This window comes from Carassius carassius, chromosome 4, assembly GCF_963082965.1.
Source record: "Carassius carassius chromosome 4, fCarCar2.1, whole genome shotgun sequence".
Taxonomy (NCBI): Eukaryota; Metazoa; Chordata; class Actinopteri; order Cypriniformes; family Cyprinidae; genus Carassius; species Carassius carassius.
This window is the reverse complement of record NC_081758.1, coordinates 2022695-2047694: the sequence shown is the minus strand read 5'-3', so window position 1 is coordinate 2047694 and position 25000 is coordinate 2022695. Positions and strand designations below refer to the sequence as shown.

Below are 25000 nucleotides of genomic sequence, written 5' to 3'. Positions count from 1 at the left end.
TAGTGCATTTTAAAGTAGATAACTCCCAGTTTGCATATTTAAACAACATTTCAAATAACTTTTTAATATTCATAATAATAATAAAAATAATACATTTTCTTAGTGTACTGTTATTAATCGTCTTGGAAGCATATAATCATATCTATTAGTTTTATTAGTTTTACCTGCAGTGTCTTGCCTTAAAACTATATGCAGTGGTCTGAAAATGTTTTGCACATTTAAGACACATTTAAAAATGCATGGACGTCATTATCATAATATCAAAGAGGCATTTATTTTAAAGATAGAATGCACAAGCACTCTTTACACCAAAAGAAAAAATATTTTTTTTTGCATAATGTTTGTCGCGGGCAGAAGGTATTTGGCTACCTTTTGGTTGGTAAAAGTTACCAAAACATGTTTTTGTGAAGATTAATCGCACACCTATGTGAACCGACTCACATACATCAGCTAAACACACACTGAGATTTGCAAATATCACATGCTGCTTTAATACTTTATTCAGACAGTTTCAGAGTGGCTCAAGTGTCCAAATACTTTTGAACTTCGTCTGTGAACAGTACTAAGTTGCTTGCTGTATTTAGGTCAGTATTGATGGTTTGTGAGCCTGTTTTGTATGCTGGAGGGCTACAGGACCAGTTGACTGTCCTCATGCCACAGCAGTCACTGAAGCTGTCTGGTGTAGACTTCGTCATCGACGAGCAGCACGTCCTGCGCCGCAGTCGCTCCTGAGATGAATACACAATACTGCCTTCACCTGGGTCTCTAGCGCCGCCGAGCGAGCAACAAACCGCTTACAGCTGGCTCGACCGAGTAAATGAGCTTGTTGTTAAAATAAATGAGCATCTAAATAAATAAATAAAACAACACCACCACCCTGTTTTACTGAGAGCAAGCGCTGTGAAGGATGCAGTAACAGTGTGTGCGCAGGACATGGTGAAGACTTGTCTTTCAGCACCATGGACAGTTCACAGCGTGCTGTCGCCAGCAGAGGGCGCTGTACACTCATGCGCCACATCCCTGCTCGCTCCAGACCTCCAATGAGCCATTTTTAGCTATGTAAAGTCATAAAATACTCAGTTTGGTGTGTGTGTGTGTGTGTGTGTGTGTCTGTGTGTGCTCTTGTTTTTGTGACATATCAGGACACAACTCTGTATAATGACATGGGTATGACACAGGTATTACAAGGAGAGGGTGACTTATGAGGACATAACCCATGTCCCCATTTTTCAAAATGCTTATAAATCATACAGAATTAGTTTTTTTTTGAGAAAGTAAAAATGCACAAAGTTTCCTGTGAGGGTTAGGGTTAGGTGTAGGGTTGGTGTAGGGCCATAGAATATACAGTTTGTACAGTATAAAAACCATTACACCTATTGGATGAACCCACTTTACACAAAGTTTAATAATTATGTGTGTGTGTGTGTGTGTGTGTGTGTGTTTTACAGTAAGAATTTCAACCAAAGTTTGAAGAACTTGAACCTTTATTTTGTTAATATTTTATTTGGCAATATTGAGAGGAATTCCATTGGCATTGCTTTATGTTTTTTCTTTTTTGACAGTGGGTCTTGTTTGATCTTCTGTCTCGCGTCTTTGATCGTGAACAGAGCTCCAGTCGGATGTAAAGCCACTGGTCGGCGTCGTTCACTCATCAGTGCTCGTTACTCACAGCTCCTCCCCCTCACCGCGTCAGCAGCACCGGGGATGAAAGAGTTCTGGATTTGTTTGGCTGTTTGAATACAGCGCTCCACGCTCGCGCTCGCGGCTCTCATCACGGCTCCTCTTTGGCCACTCGCTGAGCGGCCGCTGATCGGTGTGCTGTGTCTATGGGTGTCAACGTGATGCCTCATCCTCTGAGGAACCTCAAGTGCTTTTCTCCGGTGATGTGCCAGTGTAAACTTATATGTAGCACCCGTGCGCTGTCGCTCATGTTCGGCTGTAAGGTAAGCCGGGTGCGCGCACGCGTCCGTATCTGCTGGTTTTCTTGTGGATAGGATGCTAGAGAGGCGATACCATGCCGTTGGTGACAACATTCTTCCATGTGTACACCAGAATTATGAAAATCACGATTGGTTAAAGGAATTATGAATGAGAAATCGATTGTGGTGTGTTTGTGATTGCGCGCTTGGCATTATGTATGCCATTACTGTACATACTGTACATCACCGGTTCCGCTGAACGAGGTTTTGGAATTACACCTTCACTGCTACAGTACAGTAAAGAGGCTTGTTGTATGGTAGGGTGCCATGTGAAACCACCTGTCTCTTAACTGATGCACACATGCCAAAAACACTAGAAGGTCGATCAGGAATCTTCCATATTTCAGTCGATGAATGGCAATATGGCTCTCTACAATACACCATAAATGGCCGAGCTGAAAGCCGAACAAAGCATACAAGGCGACGTGAACGAGGGAAGAGTAATGCAAAAAGCTAATGCACATTTCCATGCTTAGTGTACAGAAAAAAGCAAGGATAATAATAAAATATAATATATAAAAAGTGTATATATATATATATATATATATATATATATATATATATTTTTTTTTTTTTTTTTTTTTATGTTAACACATGATGCCCTAATAGAAGGGCATGCTGTCACACCATATGAAAAGAGTAATGCATACACAATACATCTACATGTAAATGTAGCCTGTTTAATTAAATTTGAATAGCAAGATGTAAACATTACAACAGTTATGAAACACAGGATGTCCATCTGACAATAGTGTATCATTGTGTTTTTCTATTATATTTCTAAAGAACCAGTAGCCATGTGTCGTCATGTCACTTGCAGCCTCATATAGAATGCTGCATGCGTTTGGCTAGTGTCTGTTGTTTTGCTCCACTGAGCCTGTATTTTGTTCCAAATGTTGTTTGTCAAGGTGGCTTAAAGGGATAGGTATCCAAAAAATGCAAATTTGCTCAAAATTTACTCATCATCCGGATATCCAGCTTCTATCTTCATCAGAACATATTTGTAGAAATGCAGCATCACTTACAAATGCTTTAATGATGTATTTGTTTCTTACAAACACACAGAATTTTAATTCCACAAGGCATTAACTGATGGACTGGAGTGGTGTGGATCAATTGTGGATTATTTTTATCAGCTGTTTGGACTCTCATTCTGACGGCACCCATGCACTGCAGTGCATCCACTGGTGAGCAAGTGATGCAATGCGACATTTCTCCAAATCTGATGAAGAAACCAACTCAAATATATCTTGTATGAGCTGAGAGTGAGACAATTTTAAGCAAATGTTTATTTTTGGGTGCAGTATTCCTTGGATTTATGTATACCAAGCCAAATTAGCCAAACCCGTTCAACGTTTCTCTTATGCATTCCTCATATATACAGTGTGAATGTGTGAACCAACAACTTACTGTAGTCCATCATCATAGTAACAGATGAGGGTGTGTGTGATCAGACTGCAGTTTTGTTCTGTGTCAGATCACTGTGATTTGAGCAGATACTTCCTGTGGAATAAACTGAGACACGGATAGTGGCTGAGATGATGACCTTGGGAATCGTGATGGAGAGGAGAGAGCTGTGCCACTGAAATGCACAAATAAAGCCAGAGATCTATAATACATTTGTATATCTGATCATTCACATCTCTCACTTCACATTCTCTATTACTTACATGATGTTTACTTATTGGCATAGATGATTTTCTATATCTCTGTTGCATTTAATGATATCATCATATAGTGCTTTAATGTGTTGTCTTATATATTGATTATATTGTCATAGCCTATAGAGTTTCTTCAGAAAGTATTCACCCTCATCAATTATTTATTAGTTGCAAAATCTCCTTAAAGCTTATTTACTTACAGGACTTTACAGTAGGACTGTACATACACAAAAACATTATGAATGCTGGATTCAGCAGTCTGTTTTAATAGCTGTCAAAAAGTTGCTATAGAGGATCTCTGCCATAGAGCTGCACTAGAACAGTTTTTAATTGACATTGTTCTTAAACTGGTGTTTTTTGTTCATTTCTACATTCAGTGCTTCATTTGGAAAATGACAGAAATGGCATAATGTATTTCTCAAAACCAGTTTGAATAAAATAAAAAACTAAATGCAGGTTACAAAGATCTCATTCGTCAGCTGCGCATACACATATCTGTGTTATCATTCAGAGAAACATCCCAGCTCGAGTTATAATGCAGCTTTTCTTACTATGTGCTTCTTGCAAACATATGGTTTCAGTTGATCATACATTTACAACTTAGAATTCATTTTAGTATGAAAGTTATTGGTGCGTCACAATTTCTTAGTGAATAAGTGATTACACAGATTTCAAACACAAATTCACACATGCTTAGTGATGAGTCCTGCTGTGCTTCAGAACTGATAAAGCAATGGTTGATTATGAGGGCTTTATATACTCGTTGTGTTATAAAGAGACTGTCTAATTACATGATGACAACGAAGCAGAAATTGCTTTTAGAACACATCTACCATGAGCTGTTCTTTTCTGTTCTTCTCAGTGGCATACCCTTCTGTAGATGCCACAAGTCAGTTTATATATATATATATATAGAAGAGTTCTTTCTGGTCCTCAAATCTGATTGGCTAAGAGACTTTTCCAGAGGTGCGATATTCTAGTGATAACAGAGCTCCAACTGTTTCATCACTGTTTGTATCACTGCGCTTGCAGTATTTCTCACAGCAAGTTTCATGGCGGACTCCCAAATTCACTATCCACTTTAACTTCATAAATATTACTGTTCTGTGTCACAGAATGTAGTTTTAAAGGGATAGTTCACCCAAAACGTACCCCATAATTAAGTTACCCTTAAGCCATGCTAGGTGTATATACCTTTCTTCTTTCAGACAAATCCAGTCGGAGTTATATATAAAAAAAAATATTTTTCAATAGTCCAAAAGAAGTTCAATAAAGCGCATCCATCCATAATAACAAGTGTCTCACACGGCTCCTTATATACCTTTTTTTTGCAGAACAGTGTTAATAATTGTTATTAGGAACAATGTCAGAAGAGCTCAGTAGTGCTCACTTCTATGAAGTATTGCAAATGATGTATTCTCAAGGCTTATCCATACACTCTTAAAGATGTCATGAAATGCATTTTCAGATCTTTATATTATGTTTCTGGAGAACAGCTTATGTGTTTTTGTTTTTCCTTCAGAACATGAATACTTTATTGGAAGTGAACTGCTGTGATAGATGAATGTAATCACAGCGTATGCTCTTTCCCACCTCATGTGTGACGTGTTTAGATGCTCAAGCCAGCGTCAGATTAAAATGAACCGATTTAACCACGAGGATTGCCTCTGGGAACAAAATACTTGGCACTGCCATACAGCTTTCAAAGATATTGAAAAAACAAACAAATTGGCAATATGTTGAAAATAATTAAGAAAAGAGTGAAAACATTCACATTTAGACATGCCGCTATAAACAAACTTCAGCCAAGCGTTTCTAATAGTGTGATCGTTTGGAAAGATATGCACAGTTTTTGGAGCTGCAGTTTGATTACATCCATGGACAGTCAGACAGACTTACTCGACACAGCATCGCCTGTGAATGTGATTGAAAGACAGACACGAGTTGTTTAAAGCATGCCTCCTTAATTTACATACGCATGTTAAAGGGAAAATCACCATGACAAGAACGGTGGAAAACAAAACTGGAGATTCTGAAACTTGTATGAAATATGTTTTTATTGTAGAGTTAAAGGGTTAAGTTACCCAAAAATTAGGCTGTTTTACTCACCGCAGAGGCATCCTAGGTGTATATGACTTTCTTCTTTCAGATGAATCCAGTCGGAGTTAAATTAAAAACTGTCTTTGATCTATCAAGCTCTATCATTGCAGTCAGTGGGTGTTGTATGCATCATTCCAAAAGATAAATAAAAAGTGCCATTCCATAAAAAAAAAATTGTCTCACACGGCTCCTGGGGATGAAAGAAGATTTTCTTAAGCATTTTTAAAGCCTTTTTTAAAGCATTTTAAAAAAATATCTTCTTTTGTGTATAAGAAAAAAAAAATGAAACTCAAACAGGTTTGAAACCATATCTGAGGGTGAATAAATAATGACAGAATTATTTTTTATTTTTTTTGCTGAACTGTCCCTTTAAGAGGTTATTTATGATTTTTTATTCTTATTTTGTTTTTAGAACAATCTTAAGAAATAAAAGTGAATATTTTTGGGAATACAAAGTTTTCTTTATGGTATTTGTTATTCTATTTAACTTTATTCTTAAGTTAGACGTTAAGAATATATATATATATATATATATATATATTCATATATCTCTAAATTAGCTTTCTAAAGTTGTAAAAAGACAAATTAATATTATATTTACCTAAATTAAGCAGCATTTTGGTTTATGTCTAAAGAAAACATATTAATTAAATATATGGTCTTTATAATAAATAATAGCTTTTGTGTTTTACAAACAAAATATTTGTGGTTTGAACCAAACCTTAAGTATAATTTGATAAAAACGAATAAAATTGGCTGCAACAAATTAGAGTACTTTGCTAAAGTTGGTCCAAAGTATGATTTTGTGACTAATAAGATTTTTTTTTTCTTTGCACAAAAGGATTACATTTTATTTTAAGGTGTCTTTGTTACAGCGTATTAATACAATTAAGTACTGAGAAAAATAAACGATCAACATATACTTACCATAAGTTTATGGATTTGAGTTTGGTTTAGGTGCAGGTAATTATGCATAATTTACTGTAAGTGCATGCAAGAAGTGTAGATAGACAGTGTGTTCTCTCTGAGAGTATAATGATGTTCAGACTCCTCTGGCGCTGTGATGCATGCTGGGAATAGATTTGTCCCGAGTGTTTGGTATCACTCTTGACGCGGTGACGTATGCTATTTGTTATTTATTACCCAGAAGGGTTTGTTTTGTGAAGTCAGATCCTGCAGAGAAACACAGCTTCTCTCGCTGCTGAACACTGCCTGCTGGTTCTTTTGTGTTCTTAGAATATTTAAAAACATGAGCTAGTCTTGTAGTTAAAAGTGACTAAAGTAACAATTTCACATGTGTCCCACTCATTGTTAGTGACCTTACAATTAAAGAGTTTGTTAAGATTACAAGTATTGAAAGATCCATTCAGTATGAGACAATGCACGACTTAAAGCAGACAAATAATACTGAGTTTTCTGGCTTACACTATACACATGACACTAAAATAATGCAATAACACATAAGATGTAACATAAAACCCAGTATGTCTGTATCTTTGTAACAGTAAGGAGACTAAGTTATTTCATTGGAAATCCATTAAATGTGAATTATAACATAGAGGTTTCAGGGAATGTCAATCTACGATTTTTACAATTTAAAACTAAATAAAACAAATGTCATGACAAATGAAGTACAGAATCATTTATTTATTTATCTTTACATATTTTCCAAAACCACATGAAAGCTGGGATAAGTATTTATGCCAGTATTTTACACTATTTACTTTCATTTTATTGAGAAACCATGAGAAACAGGTCAATAAAGTGTTTATTGTTAAGAAATTATAATTTCAAGAAGTGTAAAGCATTTTGGCTTGTCGATTTGTCTCACATTCATCGTCAAATTCCAAAATTAGTTTAATTTTAATGTAAAAAAATGCCATTGCTTGAAAAAGTAATTTTTATTCATTATTGATAACTAATTTTAGTGTCTTGTTTTTAGTTTTTTTTTCTTCATTAGATCAGATAACATTTGAAGCTGCCCCTCAGATGTTTCAGTGTGCCCCACCTATGGGGCAAGTTGTCACATTTCACTTCCATTCTTTAGGTGTAAATAATTAAAAAGTATACATTGCAATTATGAAAGAGGTAGCCTGCAATTATTTCCTTAAAGAGCTGTTTCCAACCAATTTAACCCATAAAATTAGTTTTGTTGGTATAAATTTAGATATTTATTTAGTGATGTTACATCATACTTTAGACTTTGAAAGAAAAGTTCATTTAGATGTTACACTTTCAGATGACCAATTATATCAGTATTTACATTAAAAAAGCATCTGAACATCCTCTGGCTCCTGTATTTCTGTCTACAAACAGATATATATCCCCCAAATGTTTTCTAGGCACTGTTGATTACACACTAAAAACATAAGCCAGTAGTTGCACATTAATACAAAAATAGAGCAGCATTATGGGAAGATTTTTTTCATTTCATTCGTCTGATTGAGGATAGTGCAGAGGCATGTGTGTGGACTTCTACCTCAGTTTATAAAAGAAAGTTATAAAAAGTTTATAAAAGTAAAAAAGAAAAATTAAATTATATATATATATATATATATATATATATATATATATATATATATATATATATATATATATATATATATATATTATATATATATATATATATATATATATATATATATATATATATATATATTTTTTTTTTTTTATTCCTTGTGTTACTTGTCATTTCTTTGTAATCATTTGTAAAATTTACTTTCAACTTATGAGTTAGGTAAATATTTATTCATTTTCATATTTTGTAATACGTTGGTGAAGCAGGTTATTAGTTTATTGTCCCTGAAAAAGCATTGGACTATGAGTTGATCACACGTGGACTATGAATTGATATTAACTGATATCCTCTTGACAATCAGCAAGCTTTTAGTTTTGGTGAAAGTTTCGCTGTTATATGTATGAGGATTGAAACATGTGCGAGGATGCTATCTTTTAAGTGTTTGGGGTCGGATAAGATTTTTTTAAATGTTTTTGAAAGAAGTCTTTTCTGCTCACTAAGACTGCATTTATATGTTCAAAAATACAGTAAAAACAGTTATTACAATCTGAAAAACTGTTTTCTGTGTGAATCTCTGTTAACTGTAATGTATTTCTGTGATGCACAGCTGTATTTTCAGCATCATTCCTCCAGTCTTCAGTGTCATGATTATTATCAATGTGGAAAACAGTTGAGCTGCACAATACTTTTGAGGAAACCAGGATGCATGTTTATTTTCCTCCCCACTTTTTCACCATATAATAATATATATTATTTGTATATATATATATATATATATATATATATATATATATATATATATATATATATACACAAATAATTATTATTATTTAATATACTTAACTAACTTTATTACCTACCCCAAACTTTTGAATAGTGGTGTGCATGTAGTTTTTATTATTATTATTAATAGATTACAATGAAAAACAAGCAGAATGATAATATTACAACACCCCCATCCAATTTAGGGATTAAAACGGTCACTCACTGCAAGTTCACAGTTTCACATGACTTTGAGCCATACTTGTAATCTTGATTATCACTGTAATTAATTATGTGGCTCTACTTTATGTTGAGCTCATTAGTGCATGGACGGGACTGCAGACAGTCTGCATTAGCTCTGCTGACACTGATGGTCTCTGTTGTAAGAGTGATGAAGTAATAAGCCGGCGTTGTTGGCAGGCTACGGTGATGAGGGAGCTGAGTTTAAAACCTTGGAGGCTTTTAGGCACAGAGGAGTGTAAGGATATGAAGTGGAGGCCGTTTGTATCAGCTGCACATGATTTGGTCACAGTGTTTGAGAAAACATATTTCAGCGATGCATGATGAATTTCCCTTGACAGCTTAGTTTTAGTTTTCACCCACTGCAATGTGCTTCGACTGAGAGCATTTTGCTATTTAGGCAAGTGTGTGTGTGTGTGTGTGTTTTATCAGTATGCATCAGGATGCATTTTCATCTTTCAAAAATTAACAGAGTTTGCCAGCACATTTACACGGGCCTCCTTAGGATTTTTTTTATAACTTTGATCTTCATAAATCATAAGTATTTAAGCAACACTTACAGATTGCAGAGCGTTTGCATCTCTGTTTCCTTTATTCTTTGAAAGGCCCATGAATGTGAGTACTACAGTATGTGCAAATAACTGGACCCACACAGAATCTACACACATTATCTCTGCTAATTGTGATGTGAAAACGGAATAGATTTTTCATGGCTGCTGGTTTGAGCTGGTTTAAGCCGGTCCTGAGAAGGAGCTAGTTGCTTAGGACCAGCTTAGGACCAGCACATGACCAACTTAAACCAGCTCAAGCCAGCAGCCATGCTTCAAACATACCTAACCAGCATATGCTGTTTTTAACAGGGTCAGCAGGAAGTACATCAGTACAGGAAAGGAAACGATTCATGTCAAGCTCTTTCATGAGGTTTTTAAAGTGAGCTGAGAACACTTATCAGCAACTGAAAGCATATTATATAAGTTATTATGTATTATATAGTGGAATATATAAGTGGAATCCTGTGGCTGTAGATATTGTGCATGTCAAGTGATGGGTGCTTTTCCTGCTGTGTGTGTGTGTGTGTGTGTGTGTGTGAGAGAGAGTGTGTTGTCTCTTGTTGAGAGTTGTGCTCTTGTTTTTGTGTCATATCAGGACACAACTCTGTATAATGACATGGGTATGACACAGGTATTACAAGGAGAGGGTGACTTATGAGGACATAACCCATGTCCCCATTTTTCAAAACACTTATAAATCATACAGAATGAGATTTTTTGAGAAAGTAAAAATGCAGAAGGTTTCCTGTGAGGGTTAGGGTTAGGTGTAGGGCCATAGAATATACAGTTTGTACAGTATAAAAACCATTACGCATATGGGATGAACCCACTTTACACAAAAACAAACGTGTGTGTGTGTGTATGTGTGTGTGTGTGTGTGTGTGTGTGTGTGTGTGTGTGTGTGTGTGTGTGTGTGTATGTGTCTAACTACATATCTCCTCACAGTTCCTTTATTGCCTCTTTACTATCGTTAGATGATTTACCGTAACTGATATTTATCATAAACATCATAGCTTAAAATAGGCAGTGAGAGAAACTTCTTAAACCTTCTTATTATCTTGCAAATTTGGGCAAACTGGGTAATATTTGTGACAATCGAGTGAATAACCGACATAATGAAGAAGATGAAGTGTTCACAGAAGTTATAAGAATAAGCCGTGTTAAAGCTGAAACATGTGTTTGTTATATATTTCTACTCTTATCAAAGCTTAAATACAGAGACAGCTGTAAATAAACCATTAGTAGGTCGACTCCCTGAAAAGTGTAAAAGCTTGATTTTTTGAGTGGGCAATCAGTTTGAGAATCGGATCCTCTCCTTGAACTTGACACTTGCCATATTAAAGAAATTCTGTTGAATTATTATGATATTCTTATGTTTTCTATTCTGTGTTCATGCTACAGTATCTCCGCATTTATCTGTTCCTGTATTCTCTCTTAGTCATCGTGTTGTTGCTGGTTCATTGTAATGTGATCTTGCTGACTGACTGGACCTCCTGTCTATTCTCCTCCTTTTCTCAATCCTGGTCAGATTGAAGGATGCTTTCTGTCTGATCTTGACACAAACAAAGCCTCAAGTCAGTTCACTTGGTGGTTATCTTAGCAGCACATCCGGACAACTGTTGTAATGCAGCTGAATGAACAAATTTCAGCAGATTAATTGTATTCAGGAAACTATGGTGTACAATAATAACTCTATCATTAAGATGAGAGTTCACACTATTGCTTCTGGGTAAAATATAACTTAATAATCCATAATAACGCTTCAGTGAAAAAACCCACCTCCTGTTGTCTCTCACCAAAACATCCTCCCACATATCTGTTTGGCTCTATTTTGGACTGTTTTTTCTTGTGAATAGTATTTGATCTGTGCAGATTTCTCTCCTGATTCAGACAAGATGACTTTTTTCACTAGAGAAGGAATTAATATGGATTATGGACTTTTTAGCCAGAAGCAATAGTGTGAACTTAAACGTCTTGATGATGGATTTGTTTCATACAAAAAGCTTTTGTCTTCTCCAGATGTTAACTGATGGACTGGAGTGCTGTGGATTATTGTGATGTTTTTATCAGCTGTTTGGACTCCATTGGCATCCATGGGCATTACATTGATGCAAAGCTACATTTATCCAAATCGGAGAAATTTAACCCTAGAGTGAATACAATTTGATGCAAATTATAAAATCGGAGTCAAGAATACGTTTTTTTTTTTTTTTTTTTTTTACCAGTGGCATTTTTAGTCATTTATACACCTTTATGTTTTTGACTTTGTCATAAATCTTTATTTATTTTTTTGGCACCAGCGGTAATAAATGTTGTAATGTTTCAATCCAGCTGGTATTCACCGTTCCGTCAACTTTGATCATAAGAAGTCCTCTGATCTTTAATTTATCTGCTGCTTCAGTGTGCAGCTGCAGACGAGAGAAAAAAGGACTTGAAAGGGATGAGAAATGGATTAATCAGTTTACTTTGCTCAGGCTCATGTCGTGTCTTGTGCCAAATAAATCTGCATTTGCATTTGTAGAAATACGTAGACTTTTTTTCAAATTTTCATAATGTGGTTTGAGAATGTGACTCTTGTTTTTTCTCTGTAGAAATATCGGTATCAAGATGAAGAGACTCCGCCCCTGGAGCACAGCCCCGCCCACCTGGCCCACAGCAAGAGCGCTGAGATGCTTCACATGAGTGATAAGAACCTGGCTGCCATGGACACCCTGCACAGTTACGGCCCACACACACACATCTCACCAATAAAGGTGCGGACACACACACACACACACACACACACACACACACACACACACACACACACACACACACACACACTCAGGATTGTGCTGTTAATAATGTACGTTTCCCAAAGTAAGATTTAATTGTTGAGGTGTTGCTGTTTTCTAAGGTCAGGAGACCTAGCAGAGTTTTCTATTCTATTCTATTCTATTTTATTCTATTCTATTCTATTCTATTCTATTCTATTCTATTCTATTCTATTCTATTCTATACCCTCAGGAGAAAGACCTAGCATAGTTTTCTATTCTATCCTATTCCATTCTATTCTATTCTATTCTATTCCCTCAGGAGAAAGACCTTGCAGAGTTTTCCATTCTATTCTATTCTATTTCCTCAGGAGAAATACCTTGCAGAGTTTTCCATTATATTCTATTCTATTTCCTCAGGAGAAAGACCTAGCAGAGTTTTCCATTCTATTCTATTCTGTTCCCTCAGGAGAAAGACCTAGCAGAGTTTTCTATTCTATTCTATTCTGTTCCATCAGGAGAAAGACCTAGCAGAGTTTTCTATTCTATGCTATTCTATTGCCTCAGGAGAAAGACCTTGCAGAGTTTTCTATTCTATTCTATTCTATTCTATTCTATTCTATTCTATTCTATTCTATTCTATTCTATTCTATTCTATTCCATTCTATACCCTCAGGAGAAAGATCTAGCAGAGTTTCCTATTCTATTCTATTCTATTCTATTCCTTCAGGAAAAAGACCTAGCAGAGTTTTCTATTCTATTCTATTCTATTCTATTCTATTCTATTCCCTCAGTAGAAGGACCTAGCAGAGTTTTCTATTCTATTCTACGCTATTATATTCTATGCTATTCTATTCTATTCCCTCAGGAGAAAGACCTAGCAGAGTTTTCTATTCTATTCTATTTCCTCAGGAGAAAGACCTAGCAGAGTTTTCTATTCTATGCTATTCTATTTGTTTCCCTCAGGAGAAAGACCTAGCAGAGTTTTCTATTCTATTCTATTCTATTCTATTCTATTATATTATATTCCCTCAGGAGAAAGACCTAGCAGAGTTTTCTATTCTATTCTATTCCCTCAGGAGAAAGACCTAGCAGAGTTGTCTTTTCTATTCTATTCTATTTCCTCAGGAGAAAGACCTAGCAGAGTTTTCTATTCTATTCTATTCTATTCTATTCTATTCTATTCTATTATAATCTATTCTATTCTATTCCCTCAGGAGAAAGACCTAGCAGAGTTTTCTATTCTATTCTATTCTATTCTATTCTATTCTATTCTATTCTATTCTATTCTACCCTATTCTATTCTATTCTATTCTATTCTATTCTATTCTATGCTATGCTATTCTATTCTATTCTATTCCCTCAGGAGAAAGACCTAGCAGAGTTTTCTATTCTATTCTATTTTATTCTATTCTATTCTATTCTCTCAGGAGAAATAGATGCAGTCAATCACTGGAAGGCAATAAGATTATACTGCAAGAAAATAAACAGTTATTTACTATTTTATTATTTATTATTTTTTAAATTAGCTTTTATTTTTATATTTAAATTTTTCATTTTAATTTTAGATTAAGCTTTATTGATTTTGCCATGTGCTTTTGTCAATTTTACATTTTTGTTTTGCTACAACTTAAGCATATTTCATTTCAGTTAGTTGCTGAAGCAAAATGTCTAATATTTGTTTGTTTTTTTTAAAAAAAATTTTTAAAAATCTAATATTTATGTTCCATTTTATTTAAGATTTATATTTATTTCAATTAACAACATTTTTTTAAAATAGTTTTAGTTTTAGTTGTCAACATTATGGCATTTTCTAGGAAGAAAAGGCCTACCTATTGAAATTACTGGATTTTGTACGTGGAAATTCACACAAAATCATACTGATCATAAACTTCGGTATTCATGCACTTGAGCACATTTGCAGCATATGCTCTCCGTTTGCCCTTGCTTTTGTCTAGTAGAAACAATTGCGATGTTGAACAGATGTCTCTCCATCTGACCCCTGTGTTCATTTCCTGCCTGGTTTCCCCATTACTTCTGGCTTTAATAGGTGTGTGTGTGTGTGTGTGTGTGTGTGTGTGTGAGTCATGCTGTGTGTGTGAGACTCTACGTCAGTTCTGTACACCTCTGCAAGCACATTAAACACACACACTTCCATCCTGCGTAATTTCTCAACTCACATACAATGCACAGATTGGCACAGTACCATGTTATCTGTTCTATTTCTATGGTAAAAACACTTTCTCATATTTGTGTTGCGATAGTCGGCACTCGAGGGATACGTTTTCCAGAAATGTCAGTTTTAGGCTCACAATCAGGGTTAGATGCTTCTACACCCTTGTTATTCACCTATCATTCCCTCTGATTTTAGCAATAAATTATGGGTAGGGTTAAGTTTAAGGGTAGGGTCTCTCTCTGGGTTAGGTCTTTTTTTTTTGGACAGTCGATCCAGGATCAACAAACAATGTTGCTCCAGGGTCATGTCTTATTTGGCAAAATCACAGCGACCTAATAATGTCTATGATTGCTCAGCCTTGATAAATAACACAGATCAGTTTTGTTCCAGTAATCAACTATCGGTGCCGATTAATCGGCAAAACCGATCAATCAGCCGACCTCTAGTTAAGGCTGCTCTGTGCCTGCTCAAAATTCTGTGTAAAGTTGCAATGCTGAATAAAAGCCAGACTAAATTATTCCTGCTTTGAGCCCTTCGGCCCCTAATATAACAATATGCTGTTATAATTGCTATGTAAATGCATTCATGCCACCTCTGAGCAGCATTAAACTCTCTGTGTAAAGATGGTTAATTGCAGCTTCAGAAGAAGCTGTAGAAATTCGGCATTGGTTTAATAAAAGCTGTTATAAGACTAATGAGAAAGTTTTGAGTTCTGAAACTTGCAGGATGTTTTTATTGTTCTCAGTTTATGACGGCTTTATTCTAGCACTTCATGTGAAAGTAATCCTTTGAAGAAAGTCCTTTGAGTATTAGCACTGAACATTGACTTTGTATGCAAATATATGTGAGAGGCCAGAATACTGACACACAATATACTTATGAATTTTCAACTAACCTTGTAAATAATTTAATGGGCATGAGTGACACAAGCCACCATTTATGACTCAATCATATCAGCAACCACTGCAGATGACGAACAATAATACCTGGAGTGAAGCACACAAACATATGTAACATATGTTCTTATGTATGCATCTTAGCAGCTAGCTAATATGTTTGGTGTAAAATGAATTTAGCATGAAGCTCATTTACATGCTCATGCTCATGTTAGCTGTGTTCAGTGTGTCAAGGGCGTTTGGCTGGATATGAAGGTCAGAATGCAAACCACTCCTCCTAGCTTTGCCCTCTCTCTCTCTCTCTCTCTCTCTCTCTCTGTGGTACCATCTGTCTTCATGTGAAACATGCCTGTGAAACACAACATGCAAACATCCACGTACATTTTTGTAGTGCTTCAATAATATCTACAGTATCAGTGCAATACAAACAAATCTAATTAGCTAAATTATCATTATCATTGCTCATTATTATGTGTCTATTTGATGACTAAATGGTTCAGCGCATCATGAAATTTGTACGTATTTTCAAAAACATGCTGAATATAGTCATAATTATTGTAATTATGATATATTTATTAAATTCTGTAATCAGTGCATTCAGTTTTCATTTTTGCATTTGTAACTGCTGCTTTTTCTGTTTACACAAATATGTAAGGCAGTGAAAGTAGTAAGAGAAAACAAAGGTGCAGATTTGTTAGTATTTTTTCAAATTTATTTCAGTTTTTGTTTGTATATGTAATGTGATACTGATATGGGATCTACAGTATGTAAGAAGTACAGTATTTGTCCTAGCATGGCTTATATTTGTGTTATATTTTTCAGCTTTATAACAATATTTTGATTGTGCCTTGATATTATTACATTTGCAATTACTCTGCAATGATTTTTATTCAGAGATCACCAAAACATTTGATTTGAAAAAAAATAAATAAAAGTCTGTGCCTGTCACACAAATAGCACAAGAGACCTGAGTTTGATGTGATAAGAAGCAAACGAGTTAAGGCTGTCAAGTGATTACAATTTGTAATCTAATTAATTACATGATGTACTGATTAATTAATTTAAATTTATCACACATCAGTTTTGGCTGAGAAATGTTAAATGTGAAAAGCATCGAATTAATAGACAATACAAAAAGTGGCTTTACAAAGAAATATTTTGATTCAACATACAGTTTATTACACAAAATTTTAAGGCTAAAATGTGGCAATTTTGATCCAAAGTGGCATTTACTCTACAATATGTAAATTTATCACAAACAGTTCAAAGGTGGCATGAATGCATTAACACTACAATTAGAATTGCATAAATATTGCTATGAGATTAATAGGTGTTAAATCAGCTTTTTAAGGTATTTTCTTTATAGAATATATTCTAAGCATTAAACGATAGCTAGGTGAGATTAGTGCATATATATTTGGTTTCAAACAAAGAATAACTGTCAATAGACCATGAAGATATTGAATAAGTAGGATTTTACATATTTTATAAAACACTTGAGTTTAGAGCTACTTTTTTACTCTCTGTACGACATACATATCATGTTCAGTATTCTCTGTCTTCTGTGCTTCCCATATACAGTATGTGCATTACTTTTTAACTTTTTACTAATTACTTTTAATATCTATGGAAAGCACAGATGTTTTTAGAGATGAATAAAGGCTGGTTGATGGACAATCATCAGTTATATTTTTCAACTCCCCTAGAGTTAAACAGTTGAGTTTTACCATTTTTGTAATCCATTCGGCTGATCTCTGGGTCTGGCGTTAGCACTTTTAGCTTAGCTTAGTATAGATGATTGAATCTGATTAGACCGTTAGCATGATATTACGCGGTGCCTGAAAATGGTTCCCAGCTACCTAGGCTGGCTGATGGATAAGGATCAGCTTAGTGACAGTTTTACACAAATATTTGACAGAACAATGCTAGAATCAACCGATTGAGGTATTCTTATGGATCAGCCATCTGTCTAATGAAATGCATAAAGTTTGGTTAGTTAGTAATATTTTTATTGCTGAACCTCTGGAGTGTCTGACAGTATTTATGCCTCTGTGAATAAAGGAGCAGGGAATTGGACAGAGAGAGAGAGACGCACGTTCCTGTGGGAATCTTTAAGTGATTTGGCTCTCAGGATGGATTTGGGTCAGGAATGAGTCTCGAGGGCTTCAGAGGAAGTGAGCGATCATCTTACAGCCTCAGGGAACGTGTACTATGAGATTTTCATATTATCTTATCTTCAGAGTCTATTTTTGGAAAGCACAACATTTCATACATGTAAATGATTTTTAATGCTTTGAAGCAATGTCTGAAGTGATTTAATCACGCAAAACTGAACAACATCGCCATCTGCTGTTGATGCATTTAGCTTTCAGGACTGAGGACAGTTCCAGGTTATACTGTGATGATGCTGTTCTTTCTTCTTTTTCCAATGGGAAGTAAATTCCTTTTATGCAGCACTTATAAAAAAAAATAGTATATGCTTGAATATTGTTCACCCAAAAATTAACATTTATTTGACCTCAAGTCATCCAAGATTAGGATGAGTTTGTTTCTTCATCGGATTTGGAGAAATGTAGCATTGCATCAGTGTCTCATCAACGGATGCTCTGCAGTGAATGGGTGCCGTCAGAATGAGAGTCCAAACAGCTGATAAAAACATCACAATAATCCACAGCACTCCAGTCCATCAGTTAATGTCTTGAGAAGACAAAAGATCAGAAGAAGACATGCTTTATCATAGTTTTTTTTATACAATCTATGATTTCCATTTTTAAAAATCTGTCCAATGTAAATACATATGATGGGACATAAACATGTACTGCATAGTTTGAATGAACCTGCGCATATCCTCCTCAGTTTTTGGGTCTGTTTTGACTTCCCTGTTTCCTTACTAATCTAATTTAACTAATCTAACACTCACTGCATGAGATGCAAAAAAAAAAAAAACAGCACCTTCAAGACTCTCATGCTAATCTCCCGTAGATCCTTATTTCTCCAATTCATTTCTCCAATTAGATCTCATTTGTTTTTCTGTCCCCAGTACAGAGCCTCTGATGTGATGGCATGCTTTATTGAGCTCAGAAGAGTCAAACACTAACTGGGAATTTCTTTCAAGATTTCAGTTCATTTCTATACTATTAGATTCCTTTACTAAATTATACCATTCAGCATGAAATTGGACTATTATGGTAATGATAAAATCCATAATCAATGTTCTGAATTTATATTATTACTGTAGATGTAGTGCATCAGTGCAACTGTATCAAAGGCTCTGTTCTGACGGTTGTGTTTTTATCCTGTGGGTTTGATGTTGAGTTATCGCTTCTCTCTCTTTTACAGCCAGTGTTGCTGTCCTCTGGTCAGACCCCTCTCTACACCTCTGCGGTCTCCACACTGGTAAGAACACGGATGCTTTACTGCCTCTGCTGTCCGGGAGGCAGAACTGCAGTCATGTGATCATTTCATCCTTTTTCATGCCTTTCATCAACCACAGCCATATGAAATCATAACAACCATAGAAATAACTCACATTCGCATCTTGATTTCATCTATAGCAGCGGTTATTAAGGAGAAAACAAGATTTCAGTTTCCATCTTGATTTTTTGTATTTAAACCTTTAAATACTATTTAAACCTTCTTTTATTCAAAATAATAGTTACAGGGAAAAGTTATTTCAGTTTAGTTGTATCCTATATATATATATATTATAATTATTATTGATTTAAATAATTTAATAGTTTGCTGAGGCCTCCTGGTTTGAGAACAGATCATCATCATTACCATTTTGACAACAGTTCTTGGAAAAAAAGTATGATTTACACTTTATTTGTGACATTGCTCTTCACAGTGACATCATAAGGATTGTTTAATTGTTATTATCTTGATCAAGTCAGATTCAAGTCAATTTTATTTATAGTACTTTTCACAATACACCAAACTCAAAGCAGCTTTACAGAAAAAAATATGATGTTTATGTTTAGAATATCTTAATATCTTCATGCCTAACAGTCGATTCGAGCAGGTGGATAATATAGTTACGTTTCGTGTCGATACAAGCAACCAAGCTGTTGAGATTTGATAGTATTATATCACCCTATGCAAGTAAACTGGATGTATACTGTAGGTATACTGCATGAATTGATGACATCGAACACACACACCACTGAGGAAGAAAAGCAAGTTGAAAGTCATAACTCGTCGAGTGGAAATGACAGTAATTGTTGTGACAAGTTAATTGGATGAAGACTCTTTTATTTTTTCTGTATTGCATGTCAGCTTTTTTTTTTCTTTTTACAGTGGCTTCCATCATATTTCTATATGGTATTTCTCTGTCGCCTGAAGTCATCATTTTCTCTGTGCTGTCACATCCACTGTGGTAATATCAGCTAACTCATCACTTTAAACCACACACACACACCCACACACACACACGCGCTGGTTTATCCACATAGGCACACTTTTATATTCTCTCTGCAGGTTCAGCCTATTATTTCTGACAGCTCGTATATCTGCCCAGAACAGTGTTGTTTTCTTCAGGTTCTGCTTATAGTCATACATAACCTAACATCTGGGTATGGGATGGCCAGACTTCAGTTTTTATGAAAATGCTCATCGACTGATGAACCGTTTGTCAGATAATCTTGTTTAATGATGCTGCTTCAATTATGCAAGTAGAGAAACAAAACGTGTGTGAGAGAGATCTCTGTTTGATTTTATACTTCAAAATATATAAGCTCTTTGAAAACACTGCAAAGATTTATTGTCGTGAATGTTTCTAGCTTGGTTTGGTGTATATTGAATTGTCTTTCTCTTTAAATTCAGTGCTTTAAAGCGTCCTGTAGAGGACAGTGTGCTGTCATGTAGTAGGTCAGCTGCTGACTAGCAGGGGTTTGACTGATTTCTGCTGCCTATCAATATATATATATATATATATATATATATAGAGAGAGAGAGAGAGAGAGAGAGAGAGAGAGAGAGAGAGGAACTGATTAGCCAGTGGCAGAAACCTTGAGCTTGTTATGGTTCAAACTGTTATGTTTCTTTGAAGTATCTACTTTGTTTCTTCTAAAATGGCTTAAAGGAAACAAAAATAGACACAGATGTGCAATCCTTGAGAGCCAGATAAAATACAGCGTAGGAACAAAAACTGTAAAGTTTGGTGTATGTGAGTGCTGTTGAAGTGGAGAAAAGTGAAGGAGAAAAACTCTTGGCCTTTAAAGATTGTACAGGTGCATCTCAATAAATTAGAATGGTGTGGAAAAGTTAATTTATTTCAGTAATTCAACTCAAATTGTGAAACTCATGTATTAAATAAATTCAGCGCACACAGACTGAAGTAGTTTAAGTCTTTGGTTCTTTTTGTGATGATTTTGGCTTACATTTAACACAAACCCACCAATTCACTCTCAACAAATAAGACTATGGTGACATGTCAATCAGCTAATCAACTCAAAACACCTGCAAAGGTTTCCTCAGCCTTCAAAAGGGTCTCTCAGTTTGGTTCACTAGGCTACACAATCATGGTGAAGTGCTGATCTGACAGTTGTCCAGAAGACAATCATTGACACCCTTCACAAGGAGGGTACGCTACAAACATTCATTGCCAAAGAAGCTGCTGTTCACAGAGTGCTGTATCCAAGCATGTTAACAGAAAGTTGAGTGGAAGTAAAAAGTGTGGAAGAAAAAGATGCACAACCAACGAGAGAACCGCAGCCTTATGAGGATTGTCAAGCAAAATCGATTCAAGAATTTGAGTGAACTTCACAAGGAATGGACTGAGGCTGGGGTCAAGGCATCAAGATCCACCACACACAGACGTGTCAAGAGATTTACTGAACCACAGACAACGTCAGAGGCGTCTTACCTGGACTAAGGAGAAGTTTCATTTGGAAACCAAGGTCCTAGAGTCTGGAGGAAGGGTGGAGAAGCTCATAGCCCAAGATGCTTGAAGTCCAGTGTTAAGTGTGTTGGTTAATTGTGTTTCTTGAAAACTAAAGTCACTGCACCCATTTACCAAGAAATCTTGGAGCACTTCATGCTTCCTTCTGCTGAGCAGCTTTTTGAAGATGCTGATTTCATTTTCCAGCAGGATTGGGCACCTGCTCACACTGCCACAAGCACCAAAAGTTGGTTAAATGACCATGGTGTTGGTGTGCTTGAGTGGCCAGCAAACTCACCAGACCTGAACCCCAGAGAGAATCTATGGGCTATTGTCAAGAGGAAGATGAGAAACAAGAGACCAAACAATGCAGATGAACTGAAGGCCAACAGTTCACTAATAATGTTTTTTTAATGATCTTATGAAGTATTCTAATTTGTTGAGATAGTGAATTAGTGGGGTTTTGTTAAACGTGAGCCAAAATCATCAAATTTTAAAAGAACCAAAGACTTAAACTACTTTGAGTTGAATTACTGAAATAAATGAACTTTTCCACAACATTCTAATTTATGGAGATGCAACTGTAATTTAAATCTACAAGATGTGAAGTGTAAGAAAGTAAACACTTAAATGTGTATTTTGTATGTTTTCTTTCCATTTCTTATGGAGGTAAAATCACCTCAAATGTCAAAGTTAACCAGTACATGAAAAAACTGTGGTTGATCTAGAGTGTCTCGCCTTAAAGGGTTAGTTCTCCAAAAAATCAAAATTATGTCATTAATAACTTACCATCATGTCGTTCCAAACCCGTAAGACCTCCGTTCATCTTTGGAACACAGTTTAAGATATTTTAGATTTAGTCCGAGAGCTCTCAGTCCCTCCATTGAAGCTGTGTGTACGGTGTACTGTCCATGTCCAGAAAGGTAAGAAAAACATCATCAAAGTAGTCCATGTGACATCAGAGGGTCAGGTAGAATATTTTGAAGCATCGAAAATACATTTTGGTCCAAAAATTGTAAAAACTACGACTTTATTCATCATTGTCTTCTCTTCCGTGTCTGTTAATGCAAATATGATAGCAAAGATAATACGTCATCAGCGTCACTGAACGCGCTCACAACAGACCCAGAAGAAATATCTAAAATATCTTAAACTGTGTTCTGAAGATGAACGGAGGTCTTACGGGTTTGGAACGACATGAGGGTCATTAATGACATAATTTATTTTTTTTTATTGGGTGAACTAACCCTTTAGTCTCACTGATGTGTAGGAGAAACAGTAGAGATATAAAGTAGATTTGACTGTGGAAATGGGATCTTTCCCATATGGACACACAGCACTCACGAACATTTCAAACAGGAGGTTGAGACAGTCAGATTCTGGTGTCCATAGTAACGGGACTGCTGCTGCTGATATTAACACTTGAAGTGCCAAGAAGGCAAGTGAAATCATCCTGAGCTTTCCTCTGCTCTCTCTCTCTCTCTTTTCCATTCGTAAATGACAGGCTGCAGGAAGAGTGGTAGCGAGATGAGTGAAAAGCCTGCGTGCACACACACACACACACACACACACACACACACACACACACACACACACACACACACTCTATTGAGTCACAGCAGGAAACAGGAACCAGGCAGCAAACAATGAACACTCATCCACAGAGAACATGGACTGAATGAGTACAAACAAATTATGTAATCATAACTAGACAGACAGATAGATAGACAGATAGATAGATAGATAGATAGATAGATAGATAGATAGATAGATAGATAGATAGATAGATAGATAGATAGATAGATAGATAGATAGATAATCATGGTATTTTGTGTAACCTGATATTATATACAGTATATATATATATATATATATATAAATTAATACTACTTTGGTATAATATTTAATGCTTAAATTTTATACCAAAATTGCCAAATGTGGCTCTTTAACTACACAGATACACATATAAACAGTCAGTCAGTTATGTTCCCAATCTAGGGTTATTGTCATTCTAAAACAAAACTTCTCTCCCTCTCTCTCTCTCTCTCTTTCTCTCTCTCTCTCTCTCTCTCTCTCTCTCTCTCTCTCTCTCTCTCTCTATATATATATATATATAATTTTTATTATTATTATTATTTTGTTTTAATTTCAACTTTTTTAAACTTTTGGTCTCTTTGAAATTCCGAAATAATTTGCCATGCGTTTTCCAAATGTAAGTCTGCGCTCCAAAGCATTAAAGATGGTTAAGCTGGAAATTATTTTTTTTAGCTCTATACTCAAATAGTGGTTAACAGTTTGAAGTTTGAACACCAACATTTATTTCAAATCTGAAGCAGTGCCTCGAGTTGTTCCTGTGATTCATTGAGAGAATCATTTGGTCTTGAAAACTGACTACTCTGGTCACGCTCTACTGAGTGCAGTCAGTAAAAAAAAAGGAAAAAAGAAAAATACGCATAACAGAAATGTGTTGTCTTGGCATTATTCCATTTCGTTTGCCATGATGCTGTAGATTTAGCTAAGTTAATGGCAAAGAGTAAGAAGCAGTCAAATAAATGATCATGTGCAGCGTGCCTTACGCATATGAACGTAAGTGTGAGTCTGTGGGTGTTGTGATTGTTGCTCTAAACATTATAGGGACAGACACAGCTCTGCATGTGACTACAGCTCTAATTAGCTGTTGGTTTGATCATTTGCATATCTGTATAGGCTTAATATTACAGCACAAATGTCTTTGCAGTGCATCTTTAAGTTAAAGCAATATGTGCATCTTGGAACAATGTAATTATTAAATTATCATGCCGTTTTCTTATAAATGATAGTGAATAAAGAGCTGAGATGATGAAAAATTAGAAATTAATTGAAGGAGAGGGAGATGTGAATGGACTACAGGGGAAAATGATGTTAGATGAGAAGAAGGAGAGCAGGAGGAGCTGAAGGTTGGAAGTGAAGATGAGTCCAGAGGGAAATCCAGAGAGTTAATAACTGGATCTAAGTGACAAAGACTTTATACTGTAGACTGCTGTATGCACCTGAATTTAATTTTGCCCACTCTGAATCCTGCAGACCTTTGTGGGATTCAGAGTGGGCAAAATTAAATTTTGCAAATGAAGAAGGAACCACTGGGAAAGAGGCAATTTCCAATTGATAATTTATTACATTTTAGTAATTGTGTTGCTTTTTTGATTTCTGATCTAAATATTTGTGTGTCAAGCCAATGTGTTTTTAGAGAAAAAAATGCAAGATTAATAAGAACTAATGCACAAGAGGACATGTAACCTAGGGTTCGACCAAAAATCTGTTTCAAGGTTGTTGTTTTTTTCAGGATTGTAGCAGTTTCACGGTTTATCATGTTTTTTACGCTCAATGGCCCTTTATATGAATCATAATTCATCAATTAGTTGCAGAACCACTACATTTTAATCACTATCCCCAAAAAAAAAAAAAAAAAAAAAAAAATTTTTTTAAAAAGATGCTGCATGAGCTGTT

At 35.4% G+C, this 25000-nt stretch overlaps 1 protein-coding gene across 3 annotated transcripts in view; it reads left to right on the top strand.

The window, feature by feature from the left end:
- Positions 1-25000, top strand: part of LOC132132229 (disks large homolog 4-like) — a 138581-nt gene that overhangs the window by 50804 nt on the left and 62777 nt on the right. For 2 of the 3 annotated variants that reach the window (XM_059544586.1, XM_059544577.1), the window contains exons 2-3: positions 12403-12564; positions 18976-19032. In XM_059544586.1, coding sequence (XP_059400569.1) covers positions 12403-12564; positions 18976-19032 — 219 coding nt within the window. Of the gene's footprint in view, positions 1-1776; positions 1944-12402; positions 12565-18975; positions 19033-25000 lie in introns of those variants that run through there. The other variant, XM_059544568.1, reaches the window with a different exon arrangement.